At 37.6% G+C, this 17,050-nt stretch overlaps 1 protein-coding gene across 5 annotated transcripts in view; it reads left to right on the forward strand.

Moving 5' to 3' along the window:
* The window catches only part of tenm1 (teneurin transmembrane protein 1), a 212,099-nt gene that overhangs the window by 94,192 nt on the left and 100,857 nt on the right, over positions 1–17,050 (forward strand). For all 5 annotated transcript variants that reach the window (XM_077241257.1, XM_077241256.1, XM_077241259.1 and 2 more), the window contains exon 6: positions 15,480–15,629. In XM_077241257.1, the coding sequence (XP_077097372.1) occupies positions 15,480–15,629 (150 nt within the window). The remainder of the gene's footprint in view (positions 1–15,479; positions 15,630–17,050) is intronic.

Here is a 17,050-nt window from a genome sequence, read left to right on the forward strand (position 1 = left end):
ATATCTATTCAAATAAACTGCCATTTATAAAGCCTGTACTTATGACAATTAAACAGACTGATAGATGAAGCTATTCAGAGTGATAGGATGACTTTATTAACATGTTAGTCTGCCTCATGAGAGGGGTTTCATCAGATAAAGATTTATCCTAGCTTCAGTGTTTTTTCTACTTTGGAATGTTTCTGCATCATAAATGTTAGATATTTTCTGCCATTTTCCCACGATGTATACTATACAGTATGTGCATAATATTTAATTGTTCAAAAAACATGCACAATTAATATTTTATTGTGCATGCCCATTTACCCTATTTTTTACATTTAGATGACCATCTAACACTCACTTCTTTAGGTTCATCTTTAAAATCAATAATAATTTAATAACGTTGTTAAATTTAACCTTTAGTAAATCTTTAAATATCAATTTTTTAAACTGCACATTATAATGTTGTGATGCCTAAATTCACTTGGAACATGATTGATTTTTGTTTTTTAGTGTTTTTTATTTATTTAATTAAATGATAGAAAAATAGACATAAATGAGATGATTGTTGACATACTTTATACAGCTATAATAAAATAATGAACAAAACCTAAAAATATTGAATTGCATAGCTCAGAACATTTGGTCTGGATGAATTAGATGAGAAATGCTTTTCATTGCAGACTTTGAGATCTTGACAAATCTGAAGCTCAAGCGAGACGTTGTGGAGATCTCTAGAGGAGACACGTATGAGATTACTAGGGTACTTTTTTACTTTCTCTCAGAAGAAAGATCTCTCTCTCTCTCTCTCTCTCTCTCTCTCTCTCTCATTTTGCTTTCCATTTAATCTAATTGCTGTCTAGGAGAAACAATTGAGATTTGCATTTATTCATTTAGCAGATGCTTTTATCCAAAGCAATTTGCAAATGAGGAATACTTAAACCTTCTTAAACCATCCTAGTGGTACAGTAATTGAAAAGTGCCACAATAAAAAGTTCCAAAATTGCTTGGAATAGTACAAAGTACAAGCTATTACAGAAATATAGGTTAGAGGGTAGAGAATGGAGATATTTTTCCATTAACAGTTGTGAGTTGTCTTGTTTTTCAAAGGTAGAGAGGGATTCACCTTTTCTGATGCAGTCAGATAGAGAAGATCATTCCACCATCAAGGGACAATGAATGTGAAGGTTTGAGAGAGTTATTATACAGCTCTTTGTGCTGGTACCATGACTGCAGGTTTCTGGAGGGAACATTGATTTACAGTAGTGAGGGTGCAGATCCGCCGAGTGTTCTGTACGCAAGCATCAGTGACTTAAACTTGATGCGTGCGGGCAGCAACTGACAGCTAGTGGAGTGAGACAAAGAGAGACATAACATGCGCTCTCTTGGGTTTGTTAAAAACCACTGTCACATTCTAAATCATTTGCAGAGGTTTGATTGTAGCTGAAAAGCGCATTACAGTAGTCCAGTCCAGAGCGTTGGCAAGGAGTTCGGCTGCATGCTTGAATAGGAAGAGTCTAATTTTGAGATCTGATTTCTAATCTTTTTTACCTAAAGGGGTAAGTGTGTATATTCTAAACGAAATGGATTTTTTTTTATAGGTAATTTATTGATTCTGTACATCAAGCTGAGATCATGATAATGTTTTAGCATTAAAAAATGACACCATCTTTTGATGCACCTTTTGACAAGCATCTCATCACCATTTCATGTATTTTTCTCTTTTTATCTGCCAGCTCCGGCATGATGTGTGTAGAAATAAATGTGTCTCTGCATTCTCAGATTAATTGTACTTCATTTGCATTCATCAGTTCGCAGTCAGCTTTTATCAGCAGCAGTCACTTGTCATTTAGCAGGCTCCTTTGAACCAGGGTGATGTACAGTGCTCTGGGTGCACAAACAATCCTGCTGAAGAATCACGCAGTTTAGGATTTCTCCTGTGCTATGGTTTACCCACCCTAGGTTTAGACCTTTGTGTTTCCGGCTAAGATAAATAAACAAAAAGTTTTTTGGTAAGCCGTCATATAATGTCATTCGAAACTGTAAAGGTTTACTTTGATTTAATTTGTTTATGGGTAAACAACTTGTATATGTATTTGGGTACACTCTAGGGATGTGATGGTGAGGATATTTTCCCACCGGTTAATCGACCTGTGACAACAACGGTAATACCGGTATCACCGGTGGGGGCCGGTGCGGTTATTGTCCCCTGAACTGGCGCTAATTTGAGAACGAAACAATATTTTTTTACAGCGCTTATAAAAAGCTGGCGCGGCAGCACTTCACTTTCTCTTTTAAATTAACGTTAGCGTCAATCCATCCTTCGCAGGGAGTTTGATTAACATGCGATCTGACCAATCAAAATCCACCATTTTTGTCCGGCAAAGCAGCCAGGAGAGTTAGTCGATTAACGTCGGTGGATTTGAACTTGGCTTTAACTGAGGCAGTCTGTCACGACACATTAAAGAGCCACAAAACGGTAGGCCTATTTATTGTTTAATTTTCTTTGACTGACCAAATTTGAAAGTTGAGACTTTGTTTCATATTAAATATTACCTGTTCGGTCCTGTCTGTCAGCGCGTTGTCAGTGTCCTCTATTTTTCACTGCTTGAGAACATGGGTTGAATCCGAAATCGCCCCCTAAACCCTCATTCACCAAGTTAGGCCTATTCTATACGTTAGTCCACTAATACTGTTCACTTCAAGGAGTGTATGAAAACGAGTGAGCGAATTCGGACAGCCATTGAGCGTACATTGTACACTCGTTAATGCAGTGCAATGTTCGATTGAGTAAGTGCACTCAATTACGTCCACATCATTAAAAATGTCTTTCTCCTCAAATAACGCCCTATTTGAGGGTATAGGGGGCGCAACATGACATCATGACTTTGCGTAAACATACACGCCACTTTCAAGTCAAGTGGCGTGTTATCTATACGCATTTTGAGCTATCCGCGTGTATGTCCACGCCGAAATCTTTTGCGTGTATGTCTACGCCATTAAATGTCCGAGTGATTCCGCGTGTATGTGTACGCCGTTAAATGTCCGAGCGAAACGAAGCAAAATCTATATTAGGGCTGCAACAACTAATCGATAAAATCGATTATAATCGATTATGAAAATCGTTGTCAACGAATGTCATTATCGATTAGTTGGTCTGCTTACGTCACGGGGAGCGTTTACTGGTACGCACACACACGCAAGGTCTCTCTCCCTCAGGCGCTCTGCCGAGCGCGCGCGCTACACGGTTTGGAGCAGTCTGTTCTGTCTCGCTTGCGCGCTCTTGCTTGCGCGCTCTAGATTTCGGGAGTTTGAACTAATTCGCGGGCATCAGGGAGCCGCAATCAATATGCGGGAGACTCCCAGGACTTCCGGGATGTCTGTATTTTGTCTCGAGCATCAGGTTGCGCAATCAGTTCGCTCGCAACGTAAGTGATGGATTAAAATAGCGCTACCGCAGAAATAGGTTAAATTAAAACGGTGTTTACAAAGTGAAGCATTAAATACAAAGGCAGTTAATAACAGCCGCAGTAAAATATTGTTTTTTAGTCACTGTACTCAGTGGTTTTCAGCGAATGCTTGTGCACTAATGCATAATTTCTCCTGTCCTTTACTCAAGCCTGTTAGCTTGCTGGGTAACGTTACCTCCATTCCGTTCTCTTTTTATAGCATTTGTCTACTAAGTTTTAATTGTTTTTCAAACGCGATCTACTGCGGCTCTACATTCACACAATTGTTTTCAGTCTTTCTATATTTATTTAATCAATTTATCCTTATATTATATTCTTTTATATATTATATATATAATATATATTATATTCTTTATCCTTATATTCCTTATATATAATTAATTTTAAATAAAAATTAAATGAATTATATATTTTAGATGTTTTTAGTTTGTTTTTAGTTCAGATATTCACATCTGAACAACATGTCTGTGTAAATTTTTTTTAACAAAAATTGTGTTAAAACATAATATGTTGGATATCATTTTTTTAACAATAATCATGTTTGTCAACTTGCCATCAGCAATTATCATTAAAAACAATGCAAATATTGATATTAGTAAAACTCAATGTGTGGCTTTTGCACTTTTTAAAGTACACTTTTACACATAAATACCCTGATTTACGGTTTTATTTAGTTATAATAAAAAAAAAAATCTAATTTAATTTCTATCCGATTAATCGATTAATCGAAAAAATAATCGTCCGATTAATCGATTATCAAAATAATCGTTAGTTGCAGCCCTAATCTATATCTACATCTGTGGAGCGATCTTTTTTTTCCTAGGATGGTAGGAGAACACTCATAAATGGTATTAACCCCAGTGACGGGTAGGTTTAGGGACGGGGTTGGGGTAGGTCATATATCTATATATACATAATACAGTAATATAACGTTAAGTCAAAGGCGTTGATAAACACGCTGAAAAGCGATTATGCGTGTTGATAGCACGCCAAAAATGGAAATACGAATTGGCGTGTCATACATACGCCATTTCATGAGATCAGTCTGGGGGGCGATTTCGGGTTCAGCCACAGTGTGTGGCATGAGAGCGGCATGGCTTGTCTGACATAGCAACAGTAACTAAAGGGGGCGGGTCTTTGCGAATGGCTTGAATGGTGGGTTCGTCATTATTTGAAATGAAAAACCCAAAAGAGAACTCAATACTGATGCTCGTCTTTTCTTTGGGTCGTGGGTGTGTGTGTGATAGGCAGGACTTAACGGATACTGCGTCGTTAAATGTTTTTAGTTTTTTTTCTCGGTGTCGCGGTGGGCAAGTGATGCAAGTGATGCGAAAACCAGTGTTGCGACTGAACACCGTGTAACACCGGTAACACAGACTACCGTAGCAAGCCTAACTCACAATAAAAACAAAACATAATTTTGAAAAAAAGATGAAGAAAACAAACAGGGTTAGCGTAATTTAGCGTATAGGCTTATTTATTCCATATATATATATATATATATATATATATATATATTTATATATTAGGGTTGTGCCGATAGACGATATCGTGTATCGACGATAGTCAGAGATATCGACGATGGCTGCTGCCTTTAACGATATCAGTACGATAATTGGCTTGCTTTCCCGTTAAAAGTTGAAGTTTATTTGAAATGTAAAGTTGCATTATTATCCTTTCGATCCTAAGTGTCATAGGGAGATGTTCAGTCTCACATAGTACTCACAGAGATTCTTCATTTCTCTATCCAAATGCTCTCCGCTACAGTGAAACCACAAAATAAGATTCATCACAGTTGCTTTTATACTGTACATAAATTGACTAGAATGTATTTTTAATTAATTCATTTTTTAAAAAGTTGTCAGGTGAGAAAGGTTCAGACTCATGACATCTCACAGTTAAAAGAGATGTTTTGTTCTGAGCCAGATCAGCTCATTATTAGGTAGGGGACTCAGCCCCTCCTAAAACTGAAATCCTAGAATGGGCTTACACGGGAAAAGGGTTTTGTGGTTTGCCCATTTGCCCTCTTCCCAGCATGCACTGGGGCATACATAATTAATATAATTGCATTTGTTTGCTAGTTTTATTTACATTGTTGTTATTGATTGTGTTCGGATCATGTTTGGAAACTTATTGTTTTGTATTTCTGGATTTGAGTTTCAGTTACTCTACTCAAAATGACAATTTAATTAAGCGTTACCTTTCCAGAGTTTCAAGTGTTGAGATCTGTGTGTTGCTTTTTAATTTATTTAATGAGTCTTCATGTGATGTTGTCTATAATTTAATATTACAAGTACTTTGCTCTCCAGGTATATTACCTATAAAAAAAACATTACAGCTTTTAATATTAAATCATTTTAAACCACATCAAGAAAGGGAGCAATTTCCTCATGACTCCTAAAATTGATAAATTGTATATGTTACAATGATTGCAAGTAGCAGTCATGCCATCATTATACTGTTAGTTCAGTCAAGACATTACCTTAAACAACTGATTCATTTAAAAGAAATGTTCTTTTTTTACACAAATTCACTTCTTTTTTTTGCATGTTTATATGTTTCAATGATTAGTGAAGTTTTCTTACATAGTACAAAGAGTGCTAAAATCTGATTGTCTGACATCAGTGAAAATTTGATTGACAGCATTTCCATGAAAATCTGTCCTTTTTTGTTGTTTTGTTTTCTTTCTCTTTTTTGCATTCAGTCATCTCCATGCAAGTTTTCCATAAACAAGAAGAAAATGACAGATTTATGCTGCCAATCATCTCAGTCCTCTAAGAAAGGATGGGTTTTTTTTGTAATGAAGAGGTGTCTTTGTTCTCTCCTCACTAAAATGGAGGGTTTATCTACTCTTGAAGAGAAAGGCCTAGTCTTCTAGGCCTAACATTTGTCTTCTGTCTTCATTTTAAAGTCATGGAGTTATCTCAGTTGGGCAAAGTGGCGAGGTCAGACAACGGTGGAAATATGACCCTGCGAACATTCATGCAAAGCATTTTTACAATATCTCAACAAACGATGATCAATTCACAAAAACCTCTCCTGTCATTGGCTGTAAGACCCTCCCTCAGAAGCTGTCCGCCCAGCCTCATAACTGCTCTATTAATTTATCCTGAACCGCCCGTCTACAGCATTCCTCATCTAAACAACATTTCCATCATTTTAAAACAGCAGCTGGATGTGAAAACGTCCGCCTCCTGTCCTTTACATACCTTAATTCAATATCTTCCAGACCATTCTCTCTAGACATCCTGAGGGGGATCGTGTTTTTGCCCGGATACGAAGCTTGTGCCTTTTTCAACATTGACTCGCCTCCACAATGGCCAGCCCACAAAAGCTCATTGTTCTCATTGACCGATAGCCAGGACACACAATAAACAAATCCATTTCTTTTAGCCCAGCTTCCTAGCCGAGGATATTAACAAACTGTAGTGTGACATTAAACTCAGAGAGCTTAACCATTTCTCAGTCTCAGGGTAGTCTGCTATTCAGCATCAAGGTTAAAGCCAGCTTTGATCTATGTGGGACTTTTGTCTAGTGAGCAGCTCTCAGTCCTCTCTTGTGAAACACGTCTCTTTGTCTCTCTCTTTATCTCTCTCTCTTTCATCTCGTGCATACCTACACGTATGCGACAGATCCCGTAATCAATGTTGTATGTTTCTAGCTCTACCCGGCGCTCTACAAATCATGTTAAAATCTGTTGATTTAACAAAAGCCTTGATGAATGGCGTCCTTCTCACCTTCTATTTCTCTCTCCATTCCAAGAGTGCTGAATCCTTCCCAGTAGTCCATCTTGTCGAACGAAAGAGAGTGGAAAAGTGGGGGAGAAGGGTCAGAGAGAAAAATGGCAAAGAGAAAGAAGGGGGGAGAGAGAGAGAGGGATTTTTCTCTTCATTAGCGGTTGTAAAGAGAGAACTAGCGGAGAGGTTAGAGGTTTTAAGGGATCGATGTTTGCCGTTCAAGGCTCTGAGTCCGGCAGGGGAGAGAAATGTGGCCTCTGTGGAATTTATGAGACCTTCCAAACGCGCACTTTTACAGCGCTTTGTGATCCCGTACACACACATGCACACAGGACAGCTCTCGCTTACGCACACACACCTATAGAGAGCTTTGTGATGTCATCGATCTGCCCATCTATCAATTTCTCTTCTGTCAATCTCGCCCACCTTCTTTCTGTTGTCCTGTCTAAAGCTCTGTTCATATTTTTTTCTAAACAGACAGGTAAACTCTAATAAATTGGGAATAAATCAATTTTTATGACACTGAACTTTTTGGTTTCTTTAACTTTGGGTACTTTTTCTTTTTTCTTTTTACATAATTGAATGAAGATCACATAAAGCTTTCTTGGAAACTTCTACCATGTTTTATTGTTTTACACTTGTCCTAGACTTAAGGCCCGTTCACACCAAGCACGATAACTATAAAGATAACGATAAAGATAACTATATATGCGTCCACACCAACAACCGATAACGGTATTTTTATTCTAAGCACGCGCGCGCCCGCGCTGCGGTTTCAAAATAGCGAAAATGGATGACCTGCTGCTGCTTTACGTTACAAAAAATATCAAAAGAAAAACAGGCGCTTTTGGGAGAGGAGTTGGGAGAATCCGTCACCCTGATTAGAGAGTTGTCGTCTTTTGAAGACAAATTGTATTCATATTTTCGAATGAATCAACAACAGTTTCATTCAGAAAAACGTACTACAATAGCTTTAATCATATTGACTGATGTTATAGATTACATTTTATTATAATTGTTGTCAGACATGGGCAGTATTTCAATTAAATGCATTTTGAATACGTATTAAATTACTTTAGTGTATTTTGTAATTTGTATTTTGCAGGTGTGAAAAATTTAAATGTATTTTGTAACAAAATATTTTGAGGGAGTGTATTTGGAGTATTTCAAATACTTAAATACTTAAGAAAAATCACCATAGTAAATGATTTTGCCATATTTTCGGTCTGATGTTGGCAATGGCAATGTCCAGGTTAAATGCACGAAAATCACGTGACACCCTGTAGACCGGGCTCCCTCCAAGAAGTGAATGAGTTTTGAACTCTTAAAAACGGCATTAAAGGGTTAGTTCACCCAAAAATGAAAATTATGTCATTAATGACTCACCCTCATGTCGTTCCAAGCCCGTAAGACCTCCGTTCATCTTCGGAACACAGTTTAAGATATTTTAGATTCAGTCCGAGAGCTTTTTGTCCCTCCATTGAAAATCTATGTACGGTATACTGTCCTTGTCCAGAAAGGCAATAAAGACATCATCAAAGTAGTCCATGTGACATCAGTGGGTTAGTTAGAATTTTTTGAAGCATCGAAAATACATTTTGTTCCAAAAATAACAAAAACGACGACTTTATTCAGCATTGTATTCTCTTCCGGTTCTGTTGTCAATCCACGTGCATGAGTCCGCTGACGTAAGACGAGCTGACGTGTGTCTGGTGCGCCCGAGCTTCGTTTACAGTCTGAGGGAGACGCACGCTGGAAACAAAACAATCTTTTCAAACATGTTTAAGGATTTCGACACAGGGGAAGACTTGCATTTTTTTTTAACCAGACATATTTATTTGAACCCGAATATACGGACGCACCAGACACACGTCAGCTCGTCTTACGTCATCAGCGTCACTGCGGCCTCGTGAACGCGGATTGACAACAGAACCGGAAGAGAATACAATGCTGAATAAAGTCGTAGTTTTTGTTATTTTTGGAACAAAATGTATTTTCGATGGTTCAAAAAATTCTAACTAACACAGGTCAAATGGACTACTTTGATGACATGGACTACTTTGATGATGTCTTTATTGCCTTTCTGGACAAGGACAGTATACCGTACATACATTTTCAATGGAGGGACCGAAAACTCTCGGACTGAATCTAAAATAATTAAACTGTGTTCCGAAGATGAACAGAGGTCTTACGGGCTTGGAACGACATGAGGGTGAGTCATTAATGACATCATTTTCATTTTTGGGTGAACTAACCCTTTAAGGTAAAGTGTTTTGTGAAAAATATACAGTCTACACACACACATATTGCACACTGAACAGCAGTATAGAGAAAATAATTGTGCCTTATGAGAACAATGCACTGTGTTGTCATTCATAAAAGGACATCATAGGCCCTACCTATTATGAAACAGCGCGTCTGTCGTAACTCCACTGAAATCTCCATGCTAAGCAAGTAAAGCGTTTACAATATAACGTTCACCATCTGCAGTTTTTACACGTTTTTAAACGTATTACATGAGTAATATTGATATTGATTTTGTATAAAATAATCATCAATCCTATTGTTTTTCAGTAATTGCGCACACAGCGCGATTCTACTGGGGAAAAGGCACACGGGGTCAGGGCAGTTAGAGTCTCGTTTGTTAAACAAACCCACACATATTATGATTAATATGATTAATCATATATATTATGATTAAAATGGAATTTTGATTTTGTGACAAATTCTCGGTCTGTTATTTTTACACAAAAATTGCTGCAAAAGATGCTTTCCAACAGGTTTTATCATAGTTTTTGTCCAACTCCATTGACTTGTATTGGATGTTCTGTGAGGTATGGTATTACTCCGCTGACGGAAACGGGAATGGGGTTGTATGTATTATTTCTGTAGTTATGCAGTCGCGGTATCGTAGGCTAAGCTATCCAAACATTGGCAAAGGTGCATTATCGCCACCAACTGGGCTGGAGTGTCTATTATTCAAGCTCTCAACGGAAGAATGTCCGGTTTTGAGGCGTTTGGAAAAATAGGTCCACCGTTTTACAACGAATGGTAACTGTTGGAAAGCATCTTTTGCAGCGATTTTTGTGTGAGCATATCAGTGAACACCCCAGAGCACTCGGCGAGTTTCACGTCTTTGTAAACAAAATTTTAGTTCATATTTATGAATGATTGTTCCAGTGCCCCTATGAAACCATTGTGGAGGTGGGGGGGGTGCTAACACAGAAACCGAAAATTCTCAGGACAGCAGCATGTGTCCAAATTTCTATCTTAACCGTTCTATTTCATCAGAAACGATCTTAAAGCTACACTGTGTAACTTTTTTAGTTTATTCTTAGCTAAAAACACTAAGTTCTTTCAAAAATATATGTGCTCATTAATGTATATTTACTTCGTTCAAGTAATAAAGTATTCTCGTGAGTGTATAATATGCCATTGAAAATACATACGGGTGGGGGGTTCTAATGTCGGTCGCCATGTTGCCCCTCCATCTTGAAAGTACATTAGCCAAAGAGGGACATACGGTTAATTCAAGCTTCACCTTTCACTCATGGACGAGGTCGAACTGGAAGCCATGCTAATCTTGGACTACATTGGCCACCGTAGGAGTTAAAACGAAATCCGAATTGAGAGGAACAGAAACTAATATTCACTGGATGGTCATATACCTTTTCACCGCTAGATGGGGGTAAAAATCACACAGTGTATTTTTAAAATGTGGCTTTAACCCGTTTAATCCCAAATTTTTTCTTGCAATTTAAGTACATTATTTTTACTCCTTAGACCTCCCTAACACTCAAACATTATGCCTTTTTTGATTTTATGTTGGTTAAGTTAGTGAAATATTAGGTTTTATACTCGGTCACAATAGTGACCGGTGGGAAACACCATAGTCAGAATTCATACAAATTCTTCAATTAGACCTATTGACACAATTCATTCCAAGACATCCAATACCTCGTTTTGTCATTTCATGAAGGAGGCTTAGTGAGGTGAAAAGGTTGTTATGTACAAAGTTACACCCTGGAGGAACTTCTGCTTGTTCGGGCTAGACCCCTATAGGCTAGACCATGACTTCACTTGGGCCCTGTCCTAGGGCAGTTTCAGGGAGATGTGTGTGCACTCATTCAGTGCACTGAAGATGGGCCGTAAATTCTAGAAAGGGTTGTTTGTGGTCATGTGTGGGGCACACCAATTGGTTCTCATGAACATCTGCCTAATCCTCCAGATAGTTCACCTCTGCATCGCCATTCAATAGTCTACTTGGCAAATGGGCCGTTTCACCCATGGTACTCCCTATCTGAGCCATCACTATCTCAGTCACTTTCAATTGGGGGGAGGGGGAGGGGGGTGGTGTCACGTACGTCTAGAAGGTCCAACACATTGAAAGTTTCTGGAATACTGATAACTACACTGAACAAAATTATAAACGCAGCACATTTGTTTTTGCCCCCATTTTTCATGAGCTGAACTCAAAGATCTAAGACCTTTTCTATGTACACAAAAGGCCTATTTCTCTCAAATATTGTTCGCAAACCTGTCTAAATCTGTGTTAGTGAGCACTTCTCCTTTGTCAAGATCATCCATCCCCCTCACAGGTGTTGCGTATGTTCAGTGTAGGATTGCCAATACCTGCCAATACCACCCAATACCTTTTTTTCAATTGAAGTGAAAAAATTCAATTTTTTTTATACTACCGGTCACAATTGTGACCGTAAACAAATTTACAAGTCTTACGAGCAAAATATATATGCAGGAGTATAATTTTCAAAATATATCAGCAGTAGACCCTTTAAAGAATATATGTACAAAATATGATAGTTCTATCTGTTAATTAAGATGTTTTACATACTACTTTTTGTAGTAGTTTGAGGAAGACATCTTCTTCTAGATGTGCAAGCAGGAAGTAAGTGATCTGGTCATGTGACCTTTCACACTAGTCACATGACATTAATAGATTTTAATCAAGACAATCTATTTTGTCATTTAAAAGTTGAATTTCTTGCCCAAAGTCAATAACAACGTTTTCAGAGCTTCCAGAAATAAGAAAAAAGATGCGGTCACAATTGTGACCGGTGGGATTAAACGGGTTAAGTGTAAAATACCGAACTTGTCCTTTAAGGCACGAGTAGAGTAACGGTGATAATATGGCTACGTAGCTTAACGTTACATCAAACACGTTTTGCTATTAAGGGCAGCCTACCACACCATTGATGTGAACTCAGCTATACATGCCATTTACGTCAGAGGGAGCTATTTCAGGCCATGTAGAGGTTTAGTGAAATGCCCATACTTTTTTATTTTGCTTCTTCGCCATTTTTAATTTACACATGTCTCATATTTGTGTTATTGACCTTTCAGTAATAAAAAAAAAGACTTAAGATTATTGTGGGAGTATTTTTGTATTTTCCAAATACTAATTACTTGCATTTTATTTAAATACATTTTTCACATCAGTATTTTGTATTTTATTTTGTTACATTTTATGAGCCAGTATTTGTATTTTGTAACAAAATATTTTTGATGTATTTGTGCCCACCTCTGATTGTTGTTTACCACAATGTCATTGAATATGTTTTTGCTGTTCTTATTGCCTTTACACGTCTTTGCCAGCAGATGTCCTCAGCCAGCATGCTATGTCCCGAGCGCATCTAAACAGTGAATCTAGCAAGTCTAGTGTAATCGATCTAATCTAACTGTGAATTTAGCTGACGAAGTCAATGATGGGATAAAAACATCGCCTAGTCAACAATACCTTTATGTAACTTATACAACGCCTTTTCACTGCAACTTCAGCAATGTTGTCAAAACTAGCGCTGGATAGCCTACCTGAGGTAATTTTGTTACACTATGCTAGACTGCATAATATCTCATCATTAATACTTCTCACTATTTATTCCCAGGATACGACCGATTGCTCTCCATATATCCATCTTTTTTCCTTGAAAAGGGGGGTTGACTTGTCAAACAGTGGAGGATTTTTTTGTACCTCGTCGATTAACTTCTCTGCAATGTCATCTGCCATTTTAAATGCGCGAGACCTTAAATTAGAATGGATTCTGATTGGCTGTCAGTGTTTTATCGTTCGACAGCTGGAAAAAATCGTTCTGAAAGTGATCCCAACGATATCGTTCCTCATATCTTTATCGTAGTTGTGGTGTGGACTCTGCTATTCAACATATGGAGAACGATTTTTAGAATTATATCTTTATCGTTATCTTTATAGTTATCGTACTTGGTGTGAACGGGCCTTTAGATTATTAAATTATGAAAATCCTTAATAGAAATATTATTGCAAGTTGAAAAAAAAACAGTGATTTTCCTCTTCTTCTTTTTTTTGTCGAGGTGTTAGTTCCGCAACACTGAACAGATATATAAACTTAACGAATTGGGTAAATCAATTTGTATAATCCTGATGTTTCTTGAACGTAAGACTTTTTTTATTTTATTATTATTTTGGAATTGGATTAACTGTATTGGAAACTTTTTACCCTGTTTTATTGTTTTACCCTTGTGCAATACCCAGATGTTCACTATTAAAATATAAAGATGGTGAAAAACTTTTTATGTGCCGCTGCAACCAGTAGAGAGATATGAGGGTTTGGGGAGAGAAACAAGTGATTCTGGGTGTAGTTCTGAGAAATAATTCATGAAATATTGTTTATTAAATTGGGTGAGCGGGTCACACGAGTGCTATATCTGTTGTCTTAGAATAAAAGTATAAAAGGAAAAAGTTGATACAGCTCTTGGTAATGGCTTTTACCAGAGAAGTTATTATATCAATGTCAATGGATGGGAAACACTAGACAGAAAATTTAAATCCCAGGCCATCAAAGTGACAGATAATGATTATTTGTTGTGCAACAGCTTTATTAGTTTAGCTGTGTCAGAATTTGTCCTTGACCGCCTCGAAAAGTAGTATCAATCACAGTCTGATTAAGTGCTATCCGATCACCAAAACATTTTTTTATTTCAGGTGTGAATGGGACAATAGAAAAGTATCTTATGTCCATTCTTGAACTGAACTCTAGACCCTGTTAATTTCTGTGTTAAAGCTGAATCGCAGTGCTTGGGGTGATCTGTCATTTAGCCAATGGCAGCTACTGTGTGTGTGTGTGTGTGTGTGTGTGTGTGTGTGTGTGTGTGTGTGTGTGTGTGTGTGTGTGTGTGTGTGTGTGTGTGTGTGTGTGTGTGTGTGTGTGTGTGTGTGTGTGTGTGTGTGAGGGAGAGAGAGATGAGGGCGAATAGGGGGAGATAAAAGAGAGGATCATGTAGATCCAGCTCCCTGCTGAGACACCAATCCCTCTTTATGGCTCGTAAAGACGCCTCCTCACAGCAGAGCCCAATGTGCGCACACGCGCGCAAACCCACACGCTACTCCTGTGCGCCTGAGGAACGGGAGGGAATGAGAGGGAGAAACTAGCTGGGTGAATAACCTGATTTTCACTCGCCGTTCCAGACCTCGTCGTCAGTATATCTTCTCACCTCATTTCCCTGATCGACTGAATCCCACACACACACACACACACACACAGGAGAAAGAGAGAGAGGGAAACTGCATGATGAGATAGCTGGTATCGGAGGCCCTGAGGTGAGCAGAATGAGAGTTTGTCCTTTTTATTGGCTGTAATTAGGATGAGGTCATTACCATGCGCCAAAGGCCTTTCACTGCTGGGAGATCATAAAATGCCACCTGAGCGATTTATATTCCACTCCCAGAATCCTCTGCAGCCTTCCTCACACATTCAAGAGATGATGGGATAAGAGAAGACCTTAAATGTATGTGTGCGCAAAAAACATAGCTGGAGACGGGTGTTATTTGATTTAACAAGCAATGTATTGAAGAAGGGTTTAATACAATATTCTAATCTCATTTTCAGTGTACAATTAACATGCAATTTTGTCTGTGACCGGTTTCATTCATCTTACTTAAAACCTTAATAAATTCTTCTAGACAATATTACATTGTGATTTGTCTGTCTGTCTACCTGATCTATCTATCTATCTATCTATCTATCTATCTATCTATCTATCTATCTGTCTGTGTCTATCTATCGTTCTATCTTAAATCTTTCTTTATATAATAATAATAATGACAGTTTACTATTGTCTATTTTTGAGCTGCTTTAAATCAGTATTGAATTCTTTTTGCATCATTGAATCGTTATTTTTCTGTTTATCACTGTAAAGCTGCTTTAAAACAAGAAGTAGTGTATAAAGCGCCATATAAAAAAAAGGTGACTTGACACTATCGTTTTATTATTGTATATTTCATTCTATCTATCTGCAGTCGTTCATTTGCTGGGGTTGCCGTGGCATCTGAAACGAGTGGAAGGAGAGCTTTATGAGAACGGTATGAGTAAAGATGATCAGCCTCTGCCGGGAGCTGATTTCACCTTCACTCCTGTCCACCTGCCAGGACTCAACACCACACAGCCAGGTATGTGTGTGCCTGCTACTTAAGTCTTCTAACATGATTTCTATACAATTCTGATATTAATGATATTATGTCATTTAACACAATGGGCCTAAATGTCAAGTCTTTGCCAACAGCTAAAGATAAGAGAGGTGTGTGTGTGTGTGTGTGTGTGTGTGTGTGTGTGTGTGTGTGTGTGTGTGTGTGTGTGTGTGTGTGTGTGTGTGTGTGTGTGTGTGTGTGTGTGTGTGTGTGTGTGTGTGTGTGTGTGTGTGTGTGTGTGTGTGTGTGTTTGTGTGTGTGTGTGTGTATTTTCTCTCAGATAACCCCTGAGATTATGAGGTCTTTTTTTAAAGCGTGAGGTGTGTTTCTATCTGTGTAGGACTGTAGAGTTTGATAATGTGCAATTGAAAGAAAATGTCCTTGTTTAGTAGATAGTTTGTATTGCCATGTTACTTAAATAAAATGAAATAGAATATTTATCTGATCCAGTGGTAGGGTAAATGGGAAATGTGCCTATGCTTACATTGTAACTCCAAGATGTTTGCATCATTCATATGAGTTTAAGATGTGCCAAAAGTAAGTACATAAACAGATTGTCCTGAAATATCCTGAAGTGGTTATTTTAAGTACATACTGTATGTACAGGCCTACACGTCTATCATTCAAACGTTTGGGGTCGGTAAGATTTTTTAATTATTTAATTAATAATAATATTTTTTTAGACTATGCTCACCAATACTGCACTTATTTGTTCACAAATATGGTAAAAACAGTAATATCTAAAATAACTATTTTCTATTTTAATATTTTTAATAATGTAATTTATTCCTGTGATGGCAAAGCTGTTTTTTCAGCATCATTACTCCAGTCTTCAGTGTCACATGATCCTTCAGAAATCATTCTGAACACTGGTTTGTTACTCAATAAACATTTATTAGCATTATTAATGTTTTAAACAGTTGTGCTGTTTAAGATTTTTGTGGAAACTGTAATACTTTTTTCTTGTAATAAGGATATGTAGAACGCATTTATATGAAATCTTTTATAACACTATAAATATCTTTACTGTCTAATTTGATATAGTATATATAACCAAATATATATATATATATATATATATATATATATATATAGAGAGAGAGAGAGAGAGAGAGAGAGAGAGAGAGAGAGAGAGAGAGAGAGAGAATACCATTTTTGTTATAGGGGCCCTTTATCCACATTGTTTCAGCAATTTCCAAAAGCCTTTACATTATGATGCATGGATGTTCACCCTGTAGCAACCTACCTCAGGTGTTAAGTGTCTTGCTCAAGGGCACAGACTGATCATAGTTCAAGAATTGCCCCTGCAGGATTCAAGCCTGCTATTTTTTGGTTGTCTAACCCAGATCTTTGACCACTAGGCTTCACTACCCCACTGTGCATGAACTTATTAATGCGCTTGT

Source organism: Siphateles boraxobius, unplaced genomic scaffold (genome assembly GCF_051911475.1).
Source record: "Siphateles boraxobius isolate OS27281-9 unplaced genomic scaffold, OSU_SipBor_1 24, whole genome shotgun sequence".
NCBI classification, from domain to species: Eukaryota; Metazoa; Chordata; class Actinopteri; order Cypriniformes; family Leuciscidae; genus Siphateles; species Siphateles boraxobius.